The sequence below is a fragment of the Pyrgilauda ruficollis genome, unplaced genomic scaffold (assembly GCF_017590135.1).
Source record: "Pyrgilauda ruficollis isolate IOZ18807 unplaced genomic scaffold, ASM1759013v1 scaffold10, whole genome shotgun sequence".
NCBI classification, from domain to species: Eukaryota; Metazoa; Chordata; class Aves; order Passeriformes; family Passeridae; genus Pyrgilauda; species Pyrgilauda ruficollis.
In genome coordinates this window covers 8190692-8209767 of record NW_024508101.1, presented here as the reverse complement: position 1 = coordinate 8209767, position 19076 = coordinate 8190692, and the positions used below count along the sequence as shown (strand labels likewise).

Sequence of the window (19076 nt, the reverse complement as noted above, 5' to 3'; positions counted from 1 at the left end):
TCTGCTGGTGAATCTCTTTCTTGCTGCTTGTTGGGATTTACTTTCAGCCCTTTGCATCTGAAACTAATTACTGCAACACCATCCTCAACATTAATTCCCTTCTCCTCTCTGGAATCGGAAGCAATATGGTACATTCAAAGATAATTTTTCATTTCTCTTCCTAAAGGAAGGATCTCAGCTGTTCAATGAAGATAATGGTAAATGAGTCACCAATTTCAGAAGGTGAAACTTTCTGACATCCCTTTATCAGAAACCATTGTCTGAAATTTCAGCTGGTGATTTAGGAAACTTTTTTATATGAATGTCACCAGGACCTAGTGAAATCTGTCAGCTTTCTGTGTGATCCTAAAGACAAATTGCAGCAATATCTTGTCAACCAGCTCTGTTAAACTTCGCTGTGCATTCTCCTTGCACCTGTTTCACTGTTAGCTTTTCTCTCACAAAACATTTTGCCCAAGTTTCTTCAGCAATACTTGCTGGAATTTTCATATTTTTCTTAGTTTTTAATGAAGACCCTTTGTTTTCAGTGAGAAAAAGCACTTACTAAGTGACCAGAGTTTCCAGGAAGTTGCAGTTATGGTGCTGGAGTGTTCAATAGAAAGATTGTGCCAACAGGTCCAATACATCTGTGAGATGCCCTGTCAGAGTTGGTTTCAAGAAGTAAAGCCAGCCCTTACCCCTCTCCAGAGCTTACTCCTGTCTCTTATCACCTCATTATCCCCATTCCTGCATCTGTTTGTCTCTGCAGTTTGGTGCAGCTGCACCTCTGATGCACCTCAGTGTCTCCCTGCTAAAGGTCCCAACTCACAGTTCAGCCAACAGCAAACGTGCTGCTGCCCACCTGCTCCCCTGGGCCAGGCACCTGAGGAGGGGCTTTGTAAGAGGCACAGTCCAAGAGATACTGCTGCAGAAAATGTGTACTTGTACATTTTCTGCTATTCAGTGGGATGCTGAAAATAAAAGGAAATGAAAAATCAGTAACTCATTCAATTCAACAAGAAGATGCAACTTTGCCCTTCCACATAGACTTCCCTATGCTAAATATTAATCATAACAATTAGACTTTCTACAAGATGACATTGTGCTTTCTCAGACTGATGCAGAACACTAATACTCGTTCCTCGAGTTCTCTGATGCCTGAACTATTGCATTGCTATGCATAACATCAGAAGAATTAATTCCAAGCTATACTGTTATGACCAAAAGGACACAACTGAAGCAGTGCTCAGCTTCTGTGTGTGCTCTCTCAATACAATCTGAGCCTTTGTTCACAGCATTACAGCCTGACAATACACTACAAAGAAAGTCAAAAAAGCAGCAACAAGATAAAACCAAACCCAGCTGAGGATCAGACCTCCCAAGTCATTTAGTGAAGATGAGAATGAAAAGCTGTATCATTTCAATTAAACTCTCATCCAAGTACTCTCAAGATCTACCAAGTCTGTATTTTTTAATCTATCCTGTTGAAATGAATAACTGTTTGACCCCTGATTTTTTTATAATGTTGACTGAGAGCTTACATTTAGCACTGGCCATTTGAAATAATGCAGCCAAGTTTTCACTGGATTAAACTGAAAAAAACCCAATGGAATGAAAGAAACTTTCATACAAGTTCTGAAATAAGGGCTATTTGTGTAGGGTTTCTTCTGGTTTGGTCCTGAACCGAAACTTGAGTCAAACACACATCCTCTGTCCAAGCCCATTTAGATTGGATATTGAGAAAAATTTCTCCACTGAAAATGTTGTCAAGCAGTGAACAGGCTGCCCAGGGGAGTGGTTGAGTCACCATCCTTGGAGGTTTGTAGAAGACGTGTAGAGGTGGCACTCAGGGACATGGTTTAGTGGTGGCTTGGCAGTGCTGGGTTCATGGCTGGATTTGATGATCTTATAAATCTTTTCCAACCTAAATGATTCTTTGATTCTATGATTTTGTGTCAGTGCTGCCACGTTCATTCCCTTGCATAGACAAGCCCTTATTAACGCCATGCACAGAGGCAAACAACTCTAAATCTCCAAAGGCAACATCCCACTCTTCTTCTTGCCCCCTTCCCCATGTTAGTGGGTTATCAGGTGAGTCACTGGCTCTTTGAAGTGACTGTTTCATTAGGGGCTGTAATTTTCCCCAGTGTAGCCACTTGTGTTGTGAGCACAGTTTTCATGCCCACGCTATGGAACAAGGGAGTTGCAGAGCCGACAGCCCAGCTGAGAAAAAGCTTTGAGTGTGAGGATTAGAAGAAATTTGCAACATTGTGTTTGTAGTATTTTGTACTCCATTGTTCCCAGAGATAATGCCTTCCCTTTTACTTGCAAGATCTTTGTGTTCCTCACTACAATCAAGGAGAGGAAATCTGACTGTAAACCTCTTTGTTCTATATTATCATTTCACGTTGGTTTGGTGTGTTAATCAATGTGTCAGTAATGGCTGCAAAGAGAACTCATTCAATCCTCAAATGAAGAGAAATCTGAGCTTTCTAACACTGGTACATTTTCTAGTGGATAAGCTTTTTCACAGAGTAATTATTTCATTTTCCAGAAAGATTACTGATTACATCACATTGGAAAAAACTAAGAGAGGGGCCCTTTATCTTCCCCATGTTTCTGCAATTCTTGTACAAACTTATACTTGTTACCAGGAAAAATGACAAATTTGCCATCTGATCAAAATGTTAACAAGGTAAGTGTCAGTGAGATGGATCACTGACTGTCACTGCAAGCCAGAACATGAGGATACATTGATATTTCTCAATATATTCACTGCTTCCCCAATGTTCGCTAACAACATTTCTACTGCGAGTGTAATAAATCACACAGAAATAACAAGCTGCATAGGATCTCTAGGATATGATAGATTTGTCGTAATAGCAGCATTTGCAAGGTAGAAAACAATTGGTAATGATCTATAGAAAGACCTAATCAACTGTCATTTGCTATAATGTGGCAGACGAAGCAAAGATATGAAATCCATAACACTTCTTTAGCCACTGCCCTCCCCATACACATACACACGTGTCAATTGGGGAATAGTAAAAAGAATTAATGAGCTTTGGGGTCAAAGAAGTAGAAAAGAAAGTTAATAGCATGCCCTGGATGCAATCATTAAATTATACACTGCTGAACAAGGCAAGGGATAATCACAGAAGCTGCACAGTCCTGTGACAGCAGTAAAGGCTTTTAGCAAGCCTGTGCCTCCTCCTTTGCTTTATTTCTTTTACATCTATTTCATTATTTTAAAAAGTACTTTATGTCAAAGTGGGGCTGAATAAGGAGAGGAAAAGCACCCTCCAAGTTCACAGAGGACTGAAGTCTGTATGTGCCAAGGCTCCTGCAGCACAGGAGACCAAAACCAAATGTCTGATTCGCACTGGGCTGTGCCAGGTCCCAAAGTGGCTGCCGAGGCTTTAGTGCTCCTTTGCCTGCTCCCATGGGGGAGGGAACACCCACCTTCCAGAACACACAAGAACACACCACCTTCCAGAGCACACGTGCAGAATGTGCAGCTTCAGTTTTCTGAAAGTCTAACAGAACTGCCTTCCTGGGAGCTTAAGTGCTGCCTAGGATTAAAGCCTAAAGTCATGAATTTTAGATACTGAAATATCCTCTCTGCATCACATCCTCCATTGCCACCTGCCTACAATAACTTTCAGGTGAAGAACTCACCTAGAAACCCAGAAGCTTCCAAGGTTACACAAACTGTTCTGTGAAGACTTTTCTTGCTAGCCACACCAGAAAAGGCTCTCTGGAAAACAAGGCAGTATAGAGCATGGAAGGGGAATCCTGGGTCTAAAATTTCAAAAGTAAACTTCACTTGATTTTTATGAGGCTTAAATCAATCTTTTCTCTCATTTTTTTTCTTTTTTTTTTTTTGAGGGTTTAAAAAAATTTTTTTTTTTTTTTTTTTTTTTTTTTTTTTTTTTTTTTTTTTTTTTTTGTTTTGTTTTGTTGTGTTGGGTTTTTTTGTATTTTACTCCCCAGAAAGAGTAATGGCTGCTTTGTGCTACTTTGCTTACAAACCACATTTTGCTAAGTGAATGCATTTCTGATAACACAGGAATTGCCGTGCTGCCTCAGCACAGCAGTGCTCTGCCCCAGCATCCTGCCTGGCAGCTGCTGCAGGAGAATGTGCAGAAAACCTCCTAGTGGGCAATTATGGGAAAACCTGTTCAGATCCAAAATTTTCTTCCAGCCCCTCTATCAGTCAATAAAATTGGCACATCTTGAAATGTGGAGGTTTTTCTCTTTGCAAGCATTTGTTTTAAGTCCTTCCCAATGTTTGGAACTTAGTATTTTTCCACATCAGAGAGCTTGCTAAAATCTACATTTTCAAAAGTCCTTATCTTCCAGCCTGGCACCAAGCAAAGCTGGACAGATTTTGGAAAGGACTCAGCTCTTTGGTGAAATGGAACTGCTGAGTTCTTTTGCAAATCTGTCCTTAAAGGGTCACAACAGGAGCTGCTCTGTTTAGAGCCTCAGTGGGAGGTGCTAAGCCTTCAGAAAGCTGGTACTCAACACTTTTGATAATCTGGCCCCAAGTTAAATATCAGGGGCCAAATTAAGTGATTTAGAGGCAGAAATACCCTACTGACTGCAGTGGAAATTTCCACTTGCCAATGAATGGCTCAATAGGATTCTGGAATAATAGAGCCATGAAAAGTGGATAATACAACAAACAAACATCAAAGGGTAAGACTTTCCTTTTCAATCATGTCTGCCTGTGCTCTGCATAAAAGGACTGAAATATTCTGACATGAAAGAAGGAGAGGGAATGGTTAACTGCACAGCCATGCAGTTCCTTCTGAGATAAACACACAACATTTCTTAGGAGCAGTAATTTCTTGGTATTCATATGACATAGTTGGTAAGGAGGATACCTGTCTTACATGATGTATAAGACACCAGTGGTACATGAACTGATCTCCTGGACTAGTTTCCTCTTCCTATCATAGAAACATTGAATGGTTTGTGTTGGAAAGGACCTTAAAAATCATCCAGTCCAACTCCTCTGTCATGGGCAGGAGCACCTTCCACTAGATGAGTTTGGACCAAGCCTCATGCAATGTGGCTCTGAACAATTCCAGGGGTGGAGACATGCACCAAAGAAAAAACAGCCTTACATTTCTTCAGTTCTTTTCCACTCTGAAAGTGAAGCTTTGCCAGTCAAGCTATTTTGCTTAGGAAAAAATTACTTCCCTCCTTCTCCCTTAGATATTTTCAACATTCAGCCACTTCCATGGTTTCATCCATGATTTTGATCAAAAGTGAAGTTTGCACACAACTATTTTATGAGTGCTTGTAGCATTTTTGACAAAGAATTTCAGGGAAACTTACTGATATCTTAAATGAACTTGGCCACCACAGAGCTTGAACCTCAGGCAATTTCCCCATATTCCTATGGCAATTTTCATTGTCCTTACTAGCATGATTAAGACTTCTGTCCTTCAGTTCTGATGGAATACCCCGTTAACAAAGGTTTCCTGCATGTTTAGAGGAAACGGCTTGAGCATGAAGCTAAGGAGGGTAATTATGTTGTGGGCTGGATGGAAGTACATCATGTTTCCTTCATGGCTTCAGGTCTCTTCCAAAGCCCTGGACAGAATACTGGTATTTACAGTTCCTTCTAACACAACTGCAGGGTACACAGGATTTTTGGGTCCATAGGGACAGCTTGTTCAGAGAAGCTGAAGACATCATGATAGGAGGACAGCAGGAAGGTATCAGAGTAGCTCATTCAAAGAAAACGACACCAGACTGATTATCAGAATAAGGTTATTTAGCAAGTGCTAATATCAGCTTTCTGTTGCAGAAATTATTTGTGTTGGGGAAGACATGAGGTAACAAAGAAGAGACTGAGACATGAAAGATACTGAACACTCCTGCCCTGAAAGGTCAGGGCAGAGGATGAACATTTTCATTGCACCAGAGGAAATCGGACTATCAAGATATAATCTGTTAACAAATGCTGTTTCATGTAATTAAAAGAAAAAAACAACAACAAAAAAAAGCACCACAAAATGACTGTGGACCAGCAGGAAACAAGAAACTCTCCATGGAGAGTGGCAATTCAGAGAACACCCACCATGTGGCCCACCTTCCCTATTCCCCCTCTAGAAACAGACCCATTTTACACATGGTGATTAAGTCACTAAAGCAAAAAGTATTAACATGATTCACATGTAGAAAACAAGGTTATTAGAAGTAGGGATCATTTCAGCATATTGTTCTCCCTAATAAGCATAGCAATGAGTAATTGAGTTTCAAGCAATCTCCAAGGTGGTGCTTTGTAGAGAAAACGGAACTTGGCATGATGTCTACTTTTCCTTTAATTACATTGCCCTAATGAGCAACTTTCTTTACTCTCAGCAAATTTATTTATTGAGAAGAAGCAACAGTAATAAACACGTTAAAAGGATCACCAGGTAGCACCTGAGAAGAAACATCAGCAGCTTAAAATGACAAGAGGTTGCTAAAAGTGGTGGAAAAACACCAGATTGTTCTCAGCTTCATTATGCTTATCACTCTTAAAAGCAAAGTAAAGGATGTCAGTGGAGCACATTACCTAACCTGGGAAGTGTCCTTGTTCTGCTGTTATTTCCCTTTTGCACATGTTCCTGAGAACAGCCCAGAAACACGAAGTGCTGATACATCAATCCACAGCTCCTCTGCTCACGCAGCAGCAGAGGGCAATTCTGCCTCATGCCCTTGTGCAAGATGAAAAGAGAAAATCACATGCCAATAACATTCTGCTGAGTGTCAATACTGCCACTGCAACCTGATACAGAGGATAAAGGGCTGGCTTTTCCAAAGTCTTTAAGGCATTCCGACATCTGACTCTTGTTGAAAGTCAGTGGCTGTTTTGCTTATCTTTTTTTAGAAAACCACCTGAGAATCCACTTATGGCAAAGGACTCCTTGAATCTGCCTTTCTGGAGACAAAAAGCTAGGACATTTCATACATATGTTCATTCTTCTCATTTTTTCCCTAAGCATTTCCTTCCTGGTGTCCCAGGAGACACCATACCAGTGAAGATAGACCCCCTTTTCTACAGCTGGGTGAACATGTCACCTCTTGTTAAAATACCTGAGGTGTTCACCTTCAGAGAGCAGCAATTGCTGCTGCTCACAGGCCTTGGCTGAATGAAGCCAGTGCACTACCAGGTGACATTCTAAATTTTTAAATGCCAGTAGTAGTATTATTCTTCAGGGGGAAAAAAAAATTAAAAAAAAACAAATCCAAAAATGGAAGCAAAGTTCTTGAGAGTCATTCCAGTTTTCAATGATGCTGAACACTGGGGAGCACATCCTGGAATATCTACTAGCTTAGGAATATCTACCAGTCTTAGGACCACACGTTCATACAGGGAAGCAAGGGCTTTATGTGTGGTATTACTCCATGTAGCTGCAGCTGGGTGATCAATCCACCTTTTGCTTGTTCAGGGATTCAGGGATGTATCTGCACTCAGCTGTTTTGCCCTGACTCACTCCAGAACTTCACAAGGTCTCTTCACCTCTCTGCATCAAACCTGCAAGTACTGTTACTTAACATACTCAGAGAGGCAGAAGGAAACTTCATTTATATATATAAAAAAATATACTCTGAGATCTTCAAAAACAGGCTCTTCAGATGTAAAAGTGTGAAATGAACATATCTTCAAATAGAAAATCTGAAAGTGCCAATGGCAGCAGACACTGAAGACCTTAAGTGTTTATGCAGCTTTATGTATTGTTATTTCTTCAGTTAGCCTGCCATGGAAATGGCAGGGGTTTGGGAAGAAAGTATGTTAGCACTTATAGTCTACTCACAAATGCATTAAATGCAACTATTTTACTGAGAAAAAAGCCAGGAAGAGAGCAGAGGCCCATCTCCTAGGGAGCTAATCTCAATTACTGCTCCAAATCATGCCTCAGCTGAAGCGAACCCTGCATAGAGCCTGTGCTGTACATGGCCTGGCAGTTGTGTGCATTTGCCCCTTCAAAGACACTCATGCAATGAATGAGAATAGATTTTTCCTTACAAAAAAAAGAAAAAGGTCATTGTTCAAAGAAAAGAGAAATTCTAAAAACAGGCCTTCCATTCAAACTCTATTTATTGCAATACCTTCCCACTTCCACAGAGATTACAATTACTAGAAGTAAGACACCAGTACACTGAAGTAATTTACATAGCAAAAGGGAGACACAAATGTTTTGCTGGATTTGCTTGTATGTTTACCACAAACCTATGATCAATTTCTGCAATTAAATGCAGGAGGGGATTCTTTGGCAACCTCATACACAATGCTCCAGCTATCTGGGCAAAGTGGGACAAAGGCCGCCTTACTTCCCTGTTTCTCTGTTTTTTTGGAATTCCTGTGCTTGGATAGCTATAATTGGGTTGTAACTCAGCCAAGCAGGATTTTGTAGCTTTCTTTTCCTTGGAGCAGTAAATGCTACTGCTCGATGTGGGCACCAGTTGTCACTTTCTCCAATTTGCAGGACACAAAAGCTGAAATGGGAAAAATGCTGCACTGCGCTACCTGAAACCCTTCCAGGGGCTCCCTGCAGCATGGGAAGGCACAGGCAGCCAGAACAAGTTGTGAGCTCACTTTGCCAGCTGCAACTCTTAGTTGTCAGAAAGATAAAAGTTTCCTGCATATGCAAAATAGCAGCATGAGCTCTTTTTGAAAACAGATCATACGTTTCTGGTAATTAATTGAATTTTGGAGATGTTTCACTTCTGGCCCCCAAGGAAATGCTGTTAGCTCCTCTCTTCTGAGCATCCTGTGTGTTTTAAAACACACACTTAATTCCACAGAGAATATTCCATCGGGGATATATATCAGTATGTTAAAACTCTCTGAGGAGACATCATCCAGTGTGCAGTCACAGCTCTTTACTCCCCCAGCCCCCACAGGACCCTGTGGTTCAAAGCTGGGCATTTGGTCACTGTGCTCTGCTCGTGGCACTGCTGGTCCCCACCTGCCCCTATGGCACCACAGAAACACTGAGCAGGGCTACAAACACTGTCTAATAAATCTGAGGGCTGGAGAACAGTAGGAGAGAGGGGAGCAGATTCTCACATCATCAGGAGGGAAATAGGCTTTTAAAAAGCTAGTTGTGTCTGTGCACAACAATGAAGCTTTATGTCTATATAAACTGACAAGTCAGATTGTCCTCCTGGGCCCAATTCTCAACATCAGTGCCATTTGAGGCGATCGCTGCCTCCTGCCTCTGCAGCCAAATGGCTCTGTCTGCCAGCAAGGGCAGGCAAGATGATTAAAATAAGCATTACCAGAATGGTTGGTGATTAGCTTCTCCCTTTTTTTCTCTCTCTCTCTTTTTTTCTCTCTCCCCCTTTTTTTTTTTTTTTTTTTTTTTTTTTAACATATAGTTTGGGCTCACCAAATATTGCTGAAGCCTGTTCTTCATTAGCAGTGTACTTAACAAGTGTGAATTTAAAGCATTCATTTCCTTAAGGCCAAGGATTAAAGCAATTAAGGAAAACTGCTGCAACCTAGCAGCAAAGTCAATCCTTAACATGGAAAAGAAACAATGGTGCTTAATGTATTTAAATAAAACCAAATTGTGCACAATTATGCTAACACTCTGTTAAACTAAATTCTCACTCTGCTGCAATGTATTATTAAAATTTCTTTTCTCAAACTGAAATAACACTTTCTTTGCCCCCAGTATGGCATCAGGTCTGTGGTTACTTTGCATTGCTTTCCTGGCAAAACCACTGCAACAAAATATAAAATCCATTCTCATTCTCTCCTCATTTTATCATCAGCTTCTCTTCTGGCCTTAATCCCTTGCCAGGTCTGTACTGAATTTTGGCGTGATTTGGTTTGTGCTTACCAACTACCTGCTCCAATATCCTGAACCTTAAAGGGAACAGGAGAGAATTTCATTTGAAGCTTAAGGTAGCATTTTAATTTGGCAAAGAAAAATCTCTCTTTAGAAAACAGCAGCTCCCTGATAGATTTGTTTGCATTTCATATCATCAATTCCAAAAAGATGAGTACCTAGGATACCAATGGGACATGTTCTCCCAACCAGAATGAGTTCAATCTATATTCCTCAAAGGATAAGCAGAGATCTGAAGACAGTTTTACCTCAGGTCTGGGAATACACAGGAAGCATCTGAGCAAGTCTAAGCACTGACAGCATGATCAGGCCTCAGAGACCATGCTCACTTTAATCTTCTTATCAGCAAGCTGTCCTTGGTCTGAGGTTTTTTGTCACAAAGTCACTTGCCAATGAAGTACCATCAAGGACACAGAAGAGCAAATACTCCACTGAGCTAAACACAATAAACATCCTACACAAGGAGCCAAGAGATCTTTTGCAATGGTCACAAAAATTTGCATCTACTACATTATAGATGAAATGTAAGTGGATCCTGGTAGCCAACGTCTTTTAACCTGGGAGGACAATTATTGTGAAATCCCTGAGGCAGGAGAGGGTAAGAAGCATCAAGAGCAGTGATGGAATGCAGAGAGACAGCCAGAGTAGAGGGCAATGAGGTTGATCCATGGCATGTAAAATGCCAAATGCACATTGCCTTCCAGACAAAGCCTAGGTGTAAAGGGCAGGTGTGTGGTCATGAGGGATGGCTGCCTTAATGGCAAACCTTCAACCACTTCTAATTCCTTTCTATAGCTGAGCTGTTTCCATTTCCCTAGATCCTATGGAAGATATCACAATGAATGAAATGGCTCTTAATCAGATCACATGATGATATCCTGCTATCTTAAAGTAAGTGCAGTGACACAGACAGTGTAGGAGAAGGTCTCAGAGATTTCAGGTGTCAAATTAAGAAATACCTCACAGGGCTGGAAAGGGCAGAAAATACCACAAACAGTGGGGTTTTCATCGAGGGAGATGTGTCCCTAGGATGTCTCCCAGGATTGATACTGGGCCTTACTGACAAATGTGTCAGTTTTGCCTCATGTAGGTGAGGACATGGAATAAGCTTGCAGGGCATTCCAGCATTATCCAGGGGATTTCCAATCCTAGTCAGACAAAATGTTATGGTCCAGAAAATAAATTATCCTGTTTAAATCAAAAAGGAAATTCATTTGATGAGAGAAACCACTGTTTCAGGTTAAATAAAAATGATTTTTTTGTCCATCCATCTACAAGATCAAAACCGTAATTATTAGCACAGTTCTAGGTTCTATTGCAATACTCCCAGCTGGGAATATTCACACACAGTTCCTCTGCCCTGCCCTGCTGGAGTCACTAAAATATCACAAGACTCAGGAATCAGTTGGGAAAGGCTCCTACTCCTTGGCTAGGAGAACCTCCTCTGATGCTTCCAGATAGAAGAAGCAGCATTGGCAAGATCAGGGTAAAACCTGAAGCCTACTGGGAAGAATTTAACTGCTGCATCAGGAGATTAGGAAATAAACTTGCACCTGGGAAAACCAGAGTTTTAAAAAACACCCCACAAAACTACTTAGATTCTGTGCTGCTTCTGTCCTTTTCTATGGGTTTAACCATGCAGGGTGCAGAGGGCAGCGTCTGGCCCCAAGGGAGTTCAGACACAGCAGACTGATCTCCCAGCAGGCTACAATATGTTCCCAGAAGGTACAGTATCATTCTGAGGCCAAGGAACAGCCTATTAGCTCTGCATGCCATTAATTTTCATGAATAGTTCAATCTGATGCTCACAGGAGCTGTTGGGCATCTTTCCATTTTGTCTCGCAGGACCTGGATGAGGGCTTATTTATCATTTTACTTCATACCTTACCTTTAAGCCCTTTAAGCAGCTCAGTGCAGCTGTGCAGGTTTCCAGCCCTGTACCAGGCTCAGTGCCCAGCAGCAGGCAGGATGCTGTCTGCAGCTCGGAGTGATGGCATGTCACAGTCAAAGCCATTCAGGGAGAATTAAACTTCAGGCTTGTTTGACTAAACTTCTGAATTCACCACAGTTCTCCTGTGTTGCCAGCCTGAAGAAACAGCCCAGCAGGTTCTTGACTCATATGCCAAAATGCCTCCTTCATCCTTCCTGGAACTGGAAATGATTACTAATAGGTATTCTTGCTGAAATGATTTAGCATAACGTGCTGAATGAGATCACTAAGTCAAAGTATCTTTTCCTAAGTGAGTCTCTCACTGCTTGCCTGAATGCCAGAGGGGAAGGAGGATAGCATGAAGCAAATTCTTTTGCTGGCTTTTTACAAAATTTCATAAATTACTGAAGAAGCCACAGTAGGAAGTTTCACTCAGGTTCATTAGAAGAGATCCATGACGCAGGTCTGGCAGGCAGAGGAGGAGGGAGACACAGGGGTTTGGGTTAACCTCTCTCTTTCACACTTTCCCCTTTTTCAGTGCTCTCCGGTCTAGACTGGGAACTGCAGACAGGCAGTGAAACAAGGAGGGCACAAGAGTAAGGCTGGTGAGTGGCTGGGCACTCTTTGCCCTGCGTGCACAGCCCTGGGTGTGCATTGCTGTGCAGCTGCATCTGTTACAGGAGGCTTCAGGCACCAAGTGGAACACAGAATCTGGGGAGGAACAGGGGTGTGCACCACAAAACTCACCTCAGCATGCCAGGGATGTTCAGGGTTTCACTGAGATGCCAGGCTGCCCTTACCCATCCAAGTCTGTCAGCCTCAAAATTAACTGACTGAGGTCAGCACTCATAACAGGAGTGCAGAGTTTTGATTGAGTCTTCCTTTCTGAGAGAGCCCCATTGTCTCTGGCCCAGTGCAGCTATTACCTGCCAGCCTAAAGGATGATGAATGTTATTTATATTGCAGTAATGGCTAACCACTCAGTGGAGACCAGGGACAGGCTGTGCTATGGACTTTTCAAACACCCACTGAATGAGGGCTGCCCGCAGATGCCTGGAAGTGCCAAGGCTTTTCCGGATAATGTTCTTGAATGTCTTGGACACGATGATCTCCATCAACTGCAGTACTTGTGCTGACTGCAACAACACTGGGGGCTGTTCTACACTAAAAATGTTCTTTCATACCAAATTTTTATCAGTCACTGTGACATGCCCTTATAATAGTAAAGAACTCATCTACTTCAAAGCAAGCAACTACTTCATAAGAGGCTTTTAAGTTCCTTGATTAATAAATGTAAAATATAATCTCTTTCAAACCAAACAGAAAATACAGAGGTATAAAGAGTTATTCTAATGGAAGGTTTTCCTAATATTTAGCTGCTATTGTTCTGCTGTCCAAGAAATAAAGAATCAATGAATAGGAACTATTCAAGATGAAGATGAGAAAAGTAATCTAGCAATAGTAAAAGATGAAGGGCCTGATCCTATAAAAAATCCTGTAAGACCAATTTAACTTTGGCATGTGCACACTTGCAGGATTAGGCTTCAAATAATTGCAGAGAAATGTAAGAACTGATAAACTATAGCTTTAGCCTTCCACTACAGTGAGCCCAGAGAGTGGATAACTAACACTTCCCAGGAAATATCCTTCCAAAAAATAGCCCTGCAAAGATGCAGAGGAAATACATCTAAAATATGAAATGCAGATTTTTTTTACTATTAGTGATTCTCTTTGTATCTTGGAAAAATCATACAGTGACTTCTTTCATATGCACTGAGGAAAAAAACCCTAAAATATTAAGTGACACATTCTACCAAGGAATGCCTTAGAGAAGGTGCTGTGAAATAAGTGTCAGACCCTGTTTTATTCCTTCTACAATTAATTTTCCACTGCCACAGTTCTAAAAATATATCCAGAAATCAGCAGACATTTGTGTCCTTCAGATACCTGATTAAAATACAAGTGCTAAGAAACACCTTACCTTTAATTATACTCTTTACACTTAAAAACTGCTTTAGACAGGGCTGTGTCAGAGCATCAGAGCCAAAAGCCTGAAGATCTCAGAGCCCAGTAAACAGCCTAAGCAGGGAACAACCTGATATGCTTTCTTCTGCCTTTTCCATCAGATGAGTGCTCACTCCAAAACTGAATGGGAGAAATTAAGCACACAGTGAGAGACTGCAAGTTCTTTCTGGCTGTCTCAATTCTAGAAGGCTCCTAAGAGGAGTGATGTCTCAGCATCTGGGCATTCCTTTCACTGTCAGACTAAGAGCAGTGGGATTTATCAGCAATCTGCTGAGCATATACAGATGACAACTGCAGAGCTTGGAGAGCTCAAAGGCACTTACAGATAGAAAGGGGTTAGCAAAAGACATGTTGAGCCAGAGCTGAGAGCGGGAGCCTATGAAAATTGCTCCCAATTGCTGTTAAACCTTTAGCTGTGGTAGCTAAACCAGGCAGTGCAATATGCACAATTTATCCTCGGTGTGCTTTACAATTGCACAGACTGAGGAAGGCTGATCAGCCTCCATGTCACATTTTACAAGGAAAAGGCTGTTGGGATGATCTTGGAAGGTGGTCTTTGCTGCCTAAAGTCCATCTATCTTTGCCTACAACTCCATCTATCACTCAAACACATGGAAATGAAGTAATTTACGAACTGGTTTTGGATTTTTAAAGTACAAATTTCATGAAAAATAGATTTAAAGCTCTCTCCAGTACCCACATCTCACCTAATGGTACTTTATCCCTTGTTGATTTCCAGCCTGTTGCCCCACCATGATCTACATATCTTCCTAAATCTTTTAAAGTATCTTCTTGTCAAAAGGATATGACTTGCTGACATCACACAGAGATGCATTATATCAAAATGTTTTTGCTGTACTGACATAAGCTCCAAATTATTTCCAAAGTCAGCTGTATTTTCAATAATTTGTCCCTTTTTCATTTTTCAAAATAGCTTTATTCACCTGTGATAGCAAATTGCTTAAGTCCCTCCATCCTCAATCCAGACCGTGATAGAACTCGGCACCAAACTTTTTATAGCAGCAAATGTGTTTTTGTTTCCCTGGCATCCTGAAAAAAATTAAATCTTTCTTCAGCTACAGTCTGCACAAAAGCATGCTAGCTCTGTGGTGTTCAAGAATAGCTAGTTAGACTCTGAGGCTATACATTCTTCTGCTAAAAGATACATTATCACATCTATGTCTAAATATTTATGGTTCCTGTTTGCTAAAAGCAACACCTACAATTTCTGTAATTGGAAATGACAAAATAAAAAAGAAATTCTTCCCCAATTTGCCACCCTTTTGCATCTAACAACACTAAATATATAGTCCAGTCCATTAGAATTTTGCCTGTTTCTGTTTAGCTATAACAAAGGCGAAATAATTGTGTTTAAAAAGAAGCAAATGGAATTCTAAATATGACAGAAATGGAAAGAGATTTGATGGGTTGATGCAGCATTTGAAACCCCTGAACACATGTGAAAAGGAACAGATCATAGAACCATACAACCATTTAGGTGGAAAAACAAGGGTAACGTCGCTGAATCCAGCCATCAACCCAGCTCTACCAAGCCCACCAGTTACCCACGTTCCTGAGGGCCCCATCTACACATCTTTTAAATACCTCAGGGATGGTGACTCCACCACTTCGCTGAACAGCCTCTTCCAGTGCCTGACAAGCCTTTAACCCTATTAACTTTTGTCTCATTCAACTGCTTTCAACCACCACACCATCAAAGATTGCCATAATTTACTTCCATTGGATCTCCTTGCTCAGCAGTCTCATTAAGCTTTTACCCTTACTAGTGGAGTTTTCAGGCACTACATTTCATATAACTTGTCAGTAACATGCTTTTTTCTCCATTTTTGCATATTTAAGTAATTGAGAAACTTTAAAACACTCCACCATTTTTTGGTGAGTGGAGACTTGTCGTCATGTAGATATCACAAAGGAAAAAATACAAAAGCAGAAAATGTCATGATGTCTCTTTCAAGCAGATGGTATATTGCAGTAGCACTGAACAAGTTTATATTAATTACTTTCAGAAAGAGAAGAAGATGTCATATTTCAGATAGAGGATCCTACCAAACCCACGAAGAACAAGCCATAAATTTAACAATAGTGAGATTTTTTCATAGAATCATTATGACAGCTGTCAAACTGGGGAAAACTTTTTGTTAATGCCAGTACAATTGTTCATTTAAACAAAAGCCAGTGATTCAGTCACACTGGAACAGCTCATGAGCTGAGCTCTGCTGCACAATCTGCACACATGCTGATATTCCATCTATATGCAGAGTTGCTCTTTAATTTCCATCTTTGGGGCTACAATGTGATTTGTCCAGAGCTGAGCAGAGCCCTACAAAAATCAGGCCAGAAGGCAATTTGTGATTGAGCTGTAACAAGCTGCCTGTTTTTTCTCTGCTTGGAAGGGGGAGGTTTGGCACCCCAGGCGAGCAGCTGGCAGAGGACACCCTCCCTGCATGCCAGGCTGACCATGTGGTCACCCTTTTTCCCTGTGCCCTCAAAATAAGAGACCACAATTATTTGTAGAGATGCACCTTGTGTGCAGTGAAAGACTGAAGTACCAAAGGTGTCAACTGTATCCTCCCTCAGAGAGGGAGCTCACAAGGAAATCCCAGTATAGATCTTGGTGCTGTCACAGGATCTTTGCAAGAAATAAAAATGCAGAGATCCCATCCCTCCACCCATGGGAGAGCCTGGGCCATTAAAGCAATTTACTAACAGCAAAACCAGCTCTGAAGAAAGATGGAGAGTAACTCTTACCTCCTCGTAGACATCATCATTCCTGCTGAAGTCTCCAGCCCTCCTTGGCAGCACATGGACGTGAACATGCTGAAAATGTGAAACAAAATAATGATTATCAAGTTCATGACTTTCTTTTCTGAACTGTCAGCATTATTCTCAACACACACAAGTAACCGTGCACAGGCTCCCACAGCATTATATTCAGAGGAAAATACATTAACCTGTTCCATAACTGTATCTCAGCTCTTTGGAGAATATAAAAGATGAAAAACATGAGAGAGCAGCCCTGGTGTATTATATGAGCTTCAGAGTGAAATGCCTGGAAGTTTAGGGGCTCTATGGAATTATTCATAGTTGTCAGTCAGAGGCATATTTAGCCACAGCTTTGAAATAACAACGTCCCTTGAAGCTGAGCATTGTGGCTTTGGAATAGATGGGAAGAAGAAGGTGCTGGAGATGGAGAGCTCGTGTGGGCAGCCTGGGCTCAGGGCTCCCTGTTTGGGGACAAAGCAGCTGCTGCCACACCATGGACAGCATGTGGGCAGAAGAGCTGACAGAGAGGACAGTGCCTCTCACAAGGTAAAAAAGACTTTAAAAAGACATTAAAATGCTTCCTTTCCTCCCCGGAGGCTGTAGCCTAAATACAACAAACTCAAACCTGTGGGCACAAGGCTCATGTTGGGGACACACCAGCAGGGACAGAGTGCCAGGTGGCCCAAAACCTGTGAGGCACAAGGATTATGAGACCAGTTTGGCAGAGCCTGAAGTGTGTCCCTCTCCTGGCACAGGGCCACGGCCCACGGGGTAGCAGGGCTGAGAACTGAGCTGCACAGGCAGCTTCGGGTCACCCAGTTTGGGGAGGAGGTGAATGGTGATGTGTTTTTGTCAAAAGTGCTGATGAGATCTGGGGAATACAAACAAAATTATAGGCACAACACAAATATATGACTTGGCACCTTAGTGTTGTGTTATTACTATTACCTTTTTTTTTTTTTTTTTCTGACACTCTGTTCACACCATAAAGGAAGGTCCTCAAGACCCAAACTCTACCTTCTGCAGTAAGTTCAACTACTAGCAACATTGTAATGCATTCTTTTTTTCTTTTTCCCTTTGTCTTTCACTCTTGAGTAAAGAAACAAAAACAACTGAGAATAATTCTTCAGGGAAAAAAACCCAACACCTCAGTGAGGAGAGGCTGCAAATAATCCAAGTGATAGATCACATTTATGCATCTTCAGATCTTTTTAGATGGTGCCTAAATCCTTTAAAAAAATAAATTACTGCATCACAAACAGCACCAAATCGTTTGCATAGAATTTAGATAGCTTGCACCTGATTCAATTGATGAGGTAGAAATCAGCTGAAACTCCTGCACCTCATGGAAACATTCTCAAAACATGGCTTAAGTCTATAATGAAATATGAAATCAAAAAAGGTTTTCTTAGGCTATTTGTAACAGAATTCAAACACACCTATATTGTGTTAGCTTCTATCCATAATACCATTTGCTCAGTGAATAAAATGAAAACACAAGGATGTTTCAGTTAATGAAATATTCCAAATACCACACTATTTTTTTTTCTCAGCTTTACCCTAGAGAAACTGAATATGTGATTTCTTATTCTTATCATTATCCACAGCTTTCAGTGTATTCAGACTAGAGATGAGGGTGAATCTTGAGGGTCAGAAACTGTGTTTTTGAGTAATATATCAGTGATAGTGTTCTGATAGTGTATTATACTAATATATCATAAGAGCAAAAGTGCTCCTGTGATGTATTAGTGCAATGTATCATCTGAACATCACTGCTCGTATGATGTATTGCTCAAAATCACAAAGCAACTTTAAAGACAGTCTTCAGTAGCCCTAGGCCTGAAATTTCGCTTTTGGACAGACCTTCAAGAAAAATAAAAGTGTAGATTAAAGTTTGCAGGGATACTGTAAAATTTCACTACTGTCTCACATCTGTTGTTCTCATTAGATTTTAAATTTATTCATATGAATAGAGCCAGTTCATCTGCCAGTCAGTTTCCTTCTCTTCTGCTACAAGGAATGATAGTTTTGCTACAAGTATCAATTTGTAGGAATTTCTCTTGACGATATATATAAAACCTAACATCAGCTATCAACAACCATATTCCCCAGAAGTTTAGCCACCTTTAAGCATACTTTTTATCTCTGGTGCAGAATGCTGCAGGACACACACATGAGAAGATCTGTGTATACCCGTGGCAGACGATTTGGAGTATCAGAAAAAACCTAGGGATGAGTCCAAAGCTCAGTGCAGAGATGCTGCACTGCAGATGCACAGACCAGCACAGCAGGTAATGAATGAGCCTAATGTGATCTTCTACCCAAAATGGGCTCTTATGATCAGTGTGGAAAAAAAAAAAAAGAATAAAAAGTGTTTATGACAGCATATGGGCCACTTGGCATCGGTGGGGATGTTCTCAGGGGTTAGTCACCTTTACTACATGCATTATGTTCTCACACGCTGCCAGGCTGCATAGCAGAATCCATCAGCTGTATCA

At 41.1% G+C, this 19076-nt stretch overlaps 1 protein-coding gene across 3 annotated transcripts in view; it reads right to left on the bottom strand.

The window, feature by feature from the left end:
- The window catches only part of FHIT (fragile histidine triad diadenosine triphosphatase), a 521419-nt gene that overhangs the window by 66760 nt on the left and 435583 nt on the right, over positions 1-19076 (bottom strand). For all 3 annotated transcript variants that reach the window (XR_005954783.1, XM_041463375.1, XM_041463385.1), the window contains exon 6: positions 16564-16632. Coding sequence is in view for 2 of the 3 variants with exons in the window: in XM_041463375.1 (XP_041319309.1) it covers positions 16564-16632 (69 nt within the window). In the remaining variant the exon portion in view is untranslated. The remainder of the gene's footprint in view (positions 1-16563; positions 16633-19076) is intronic.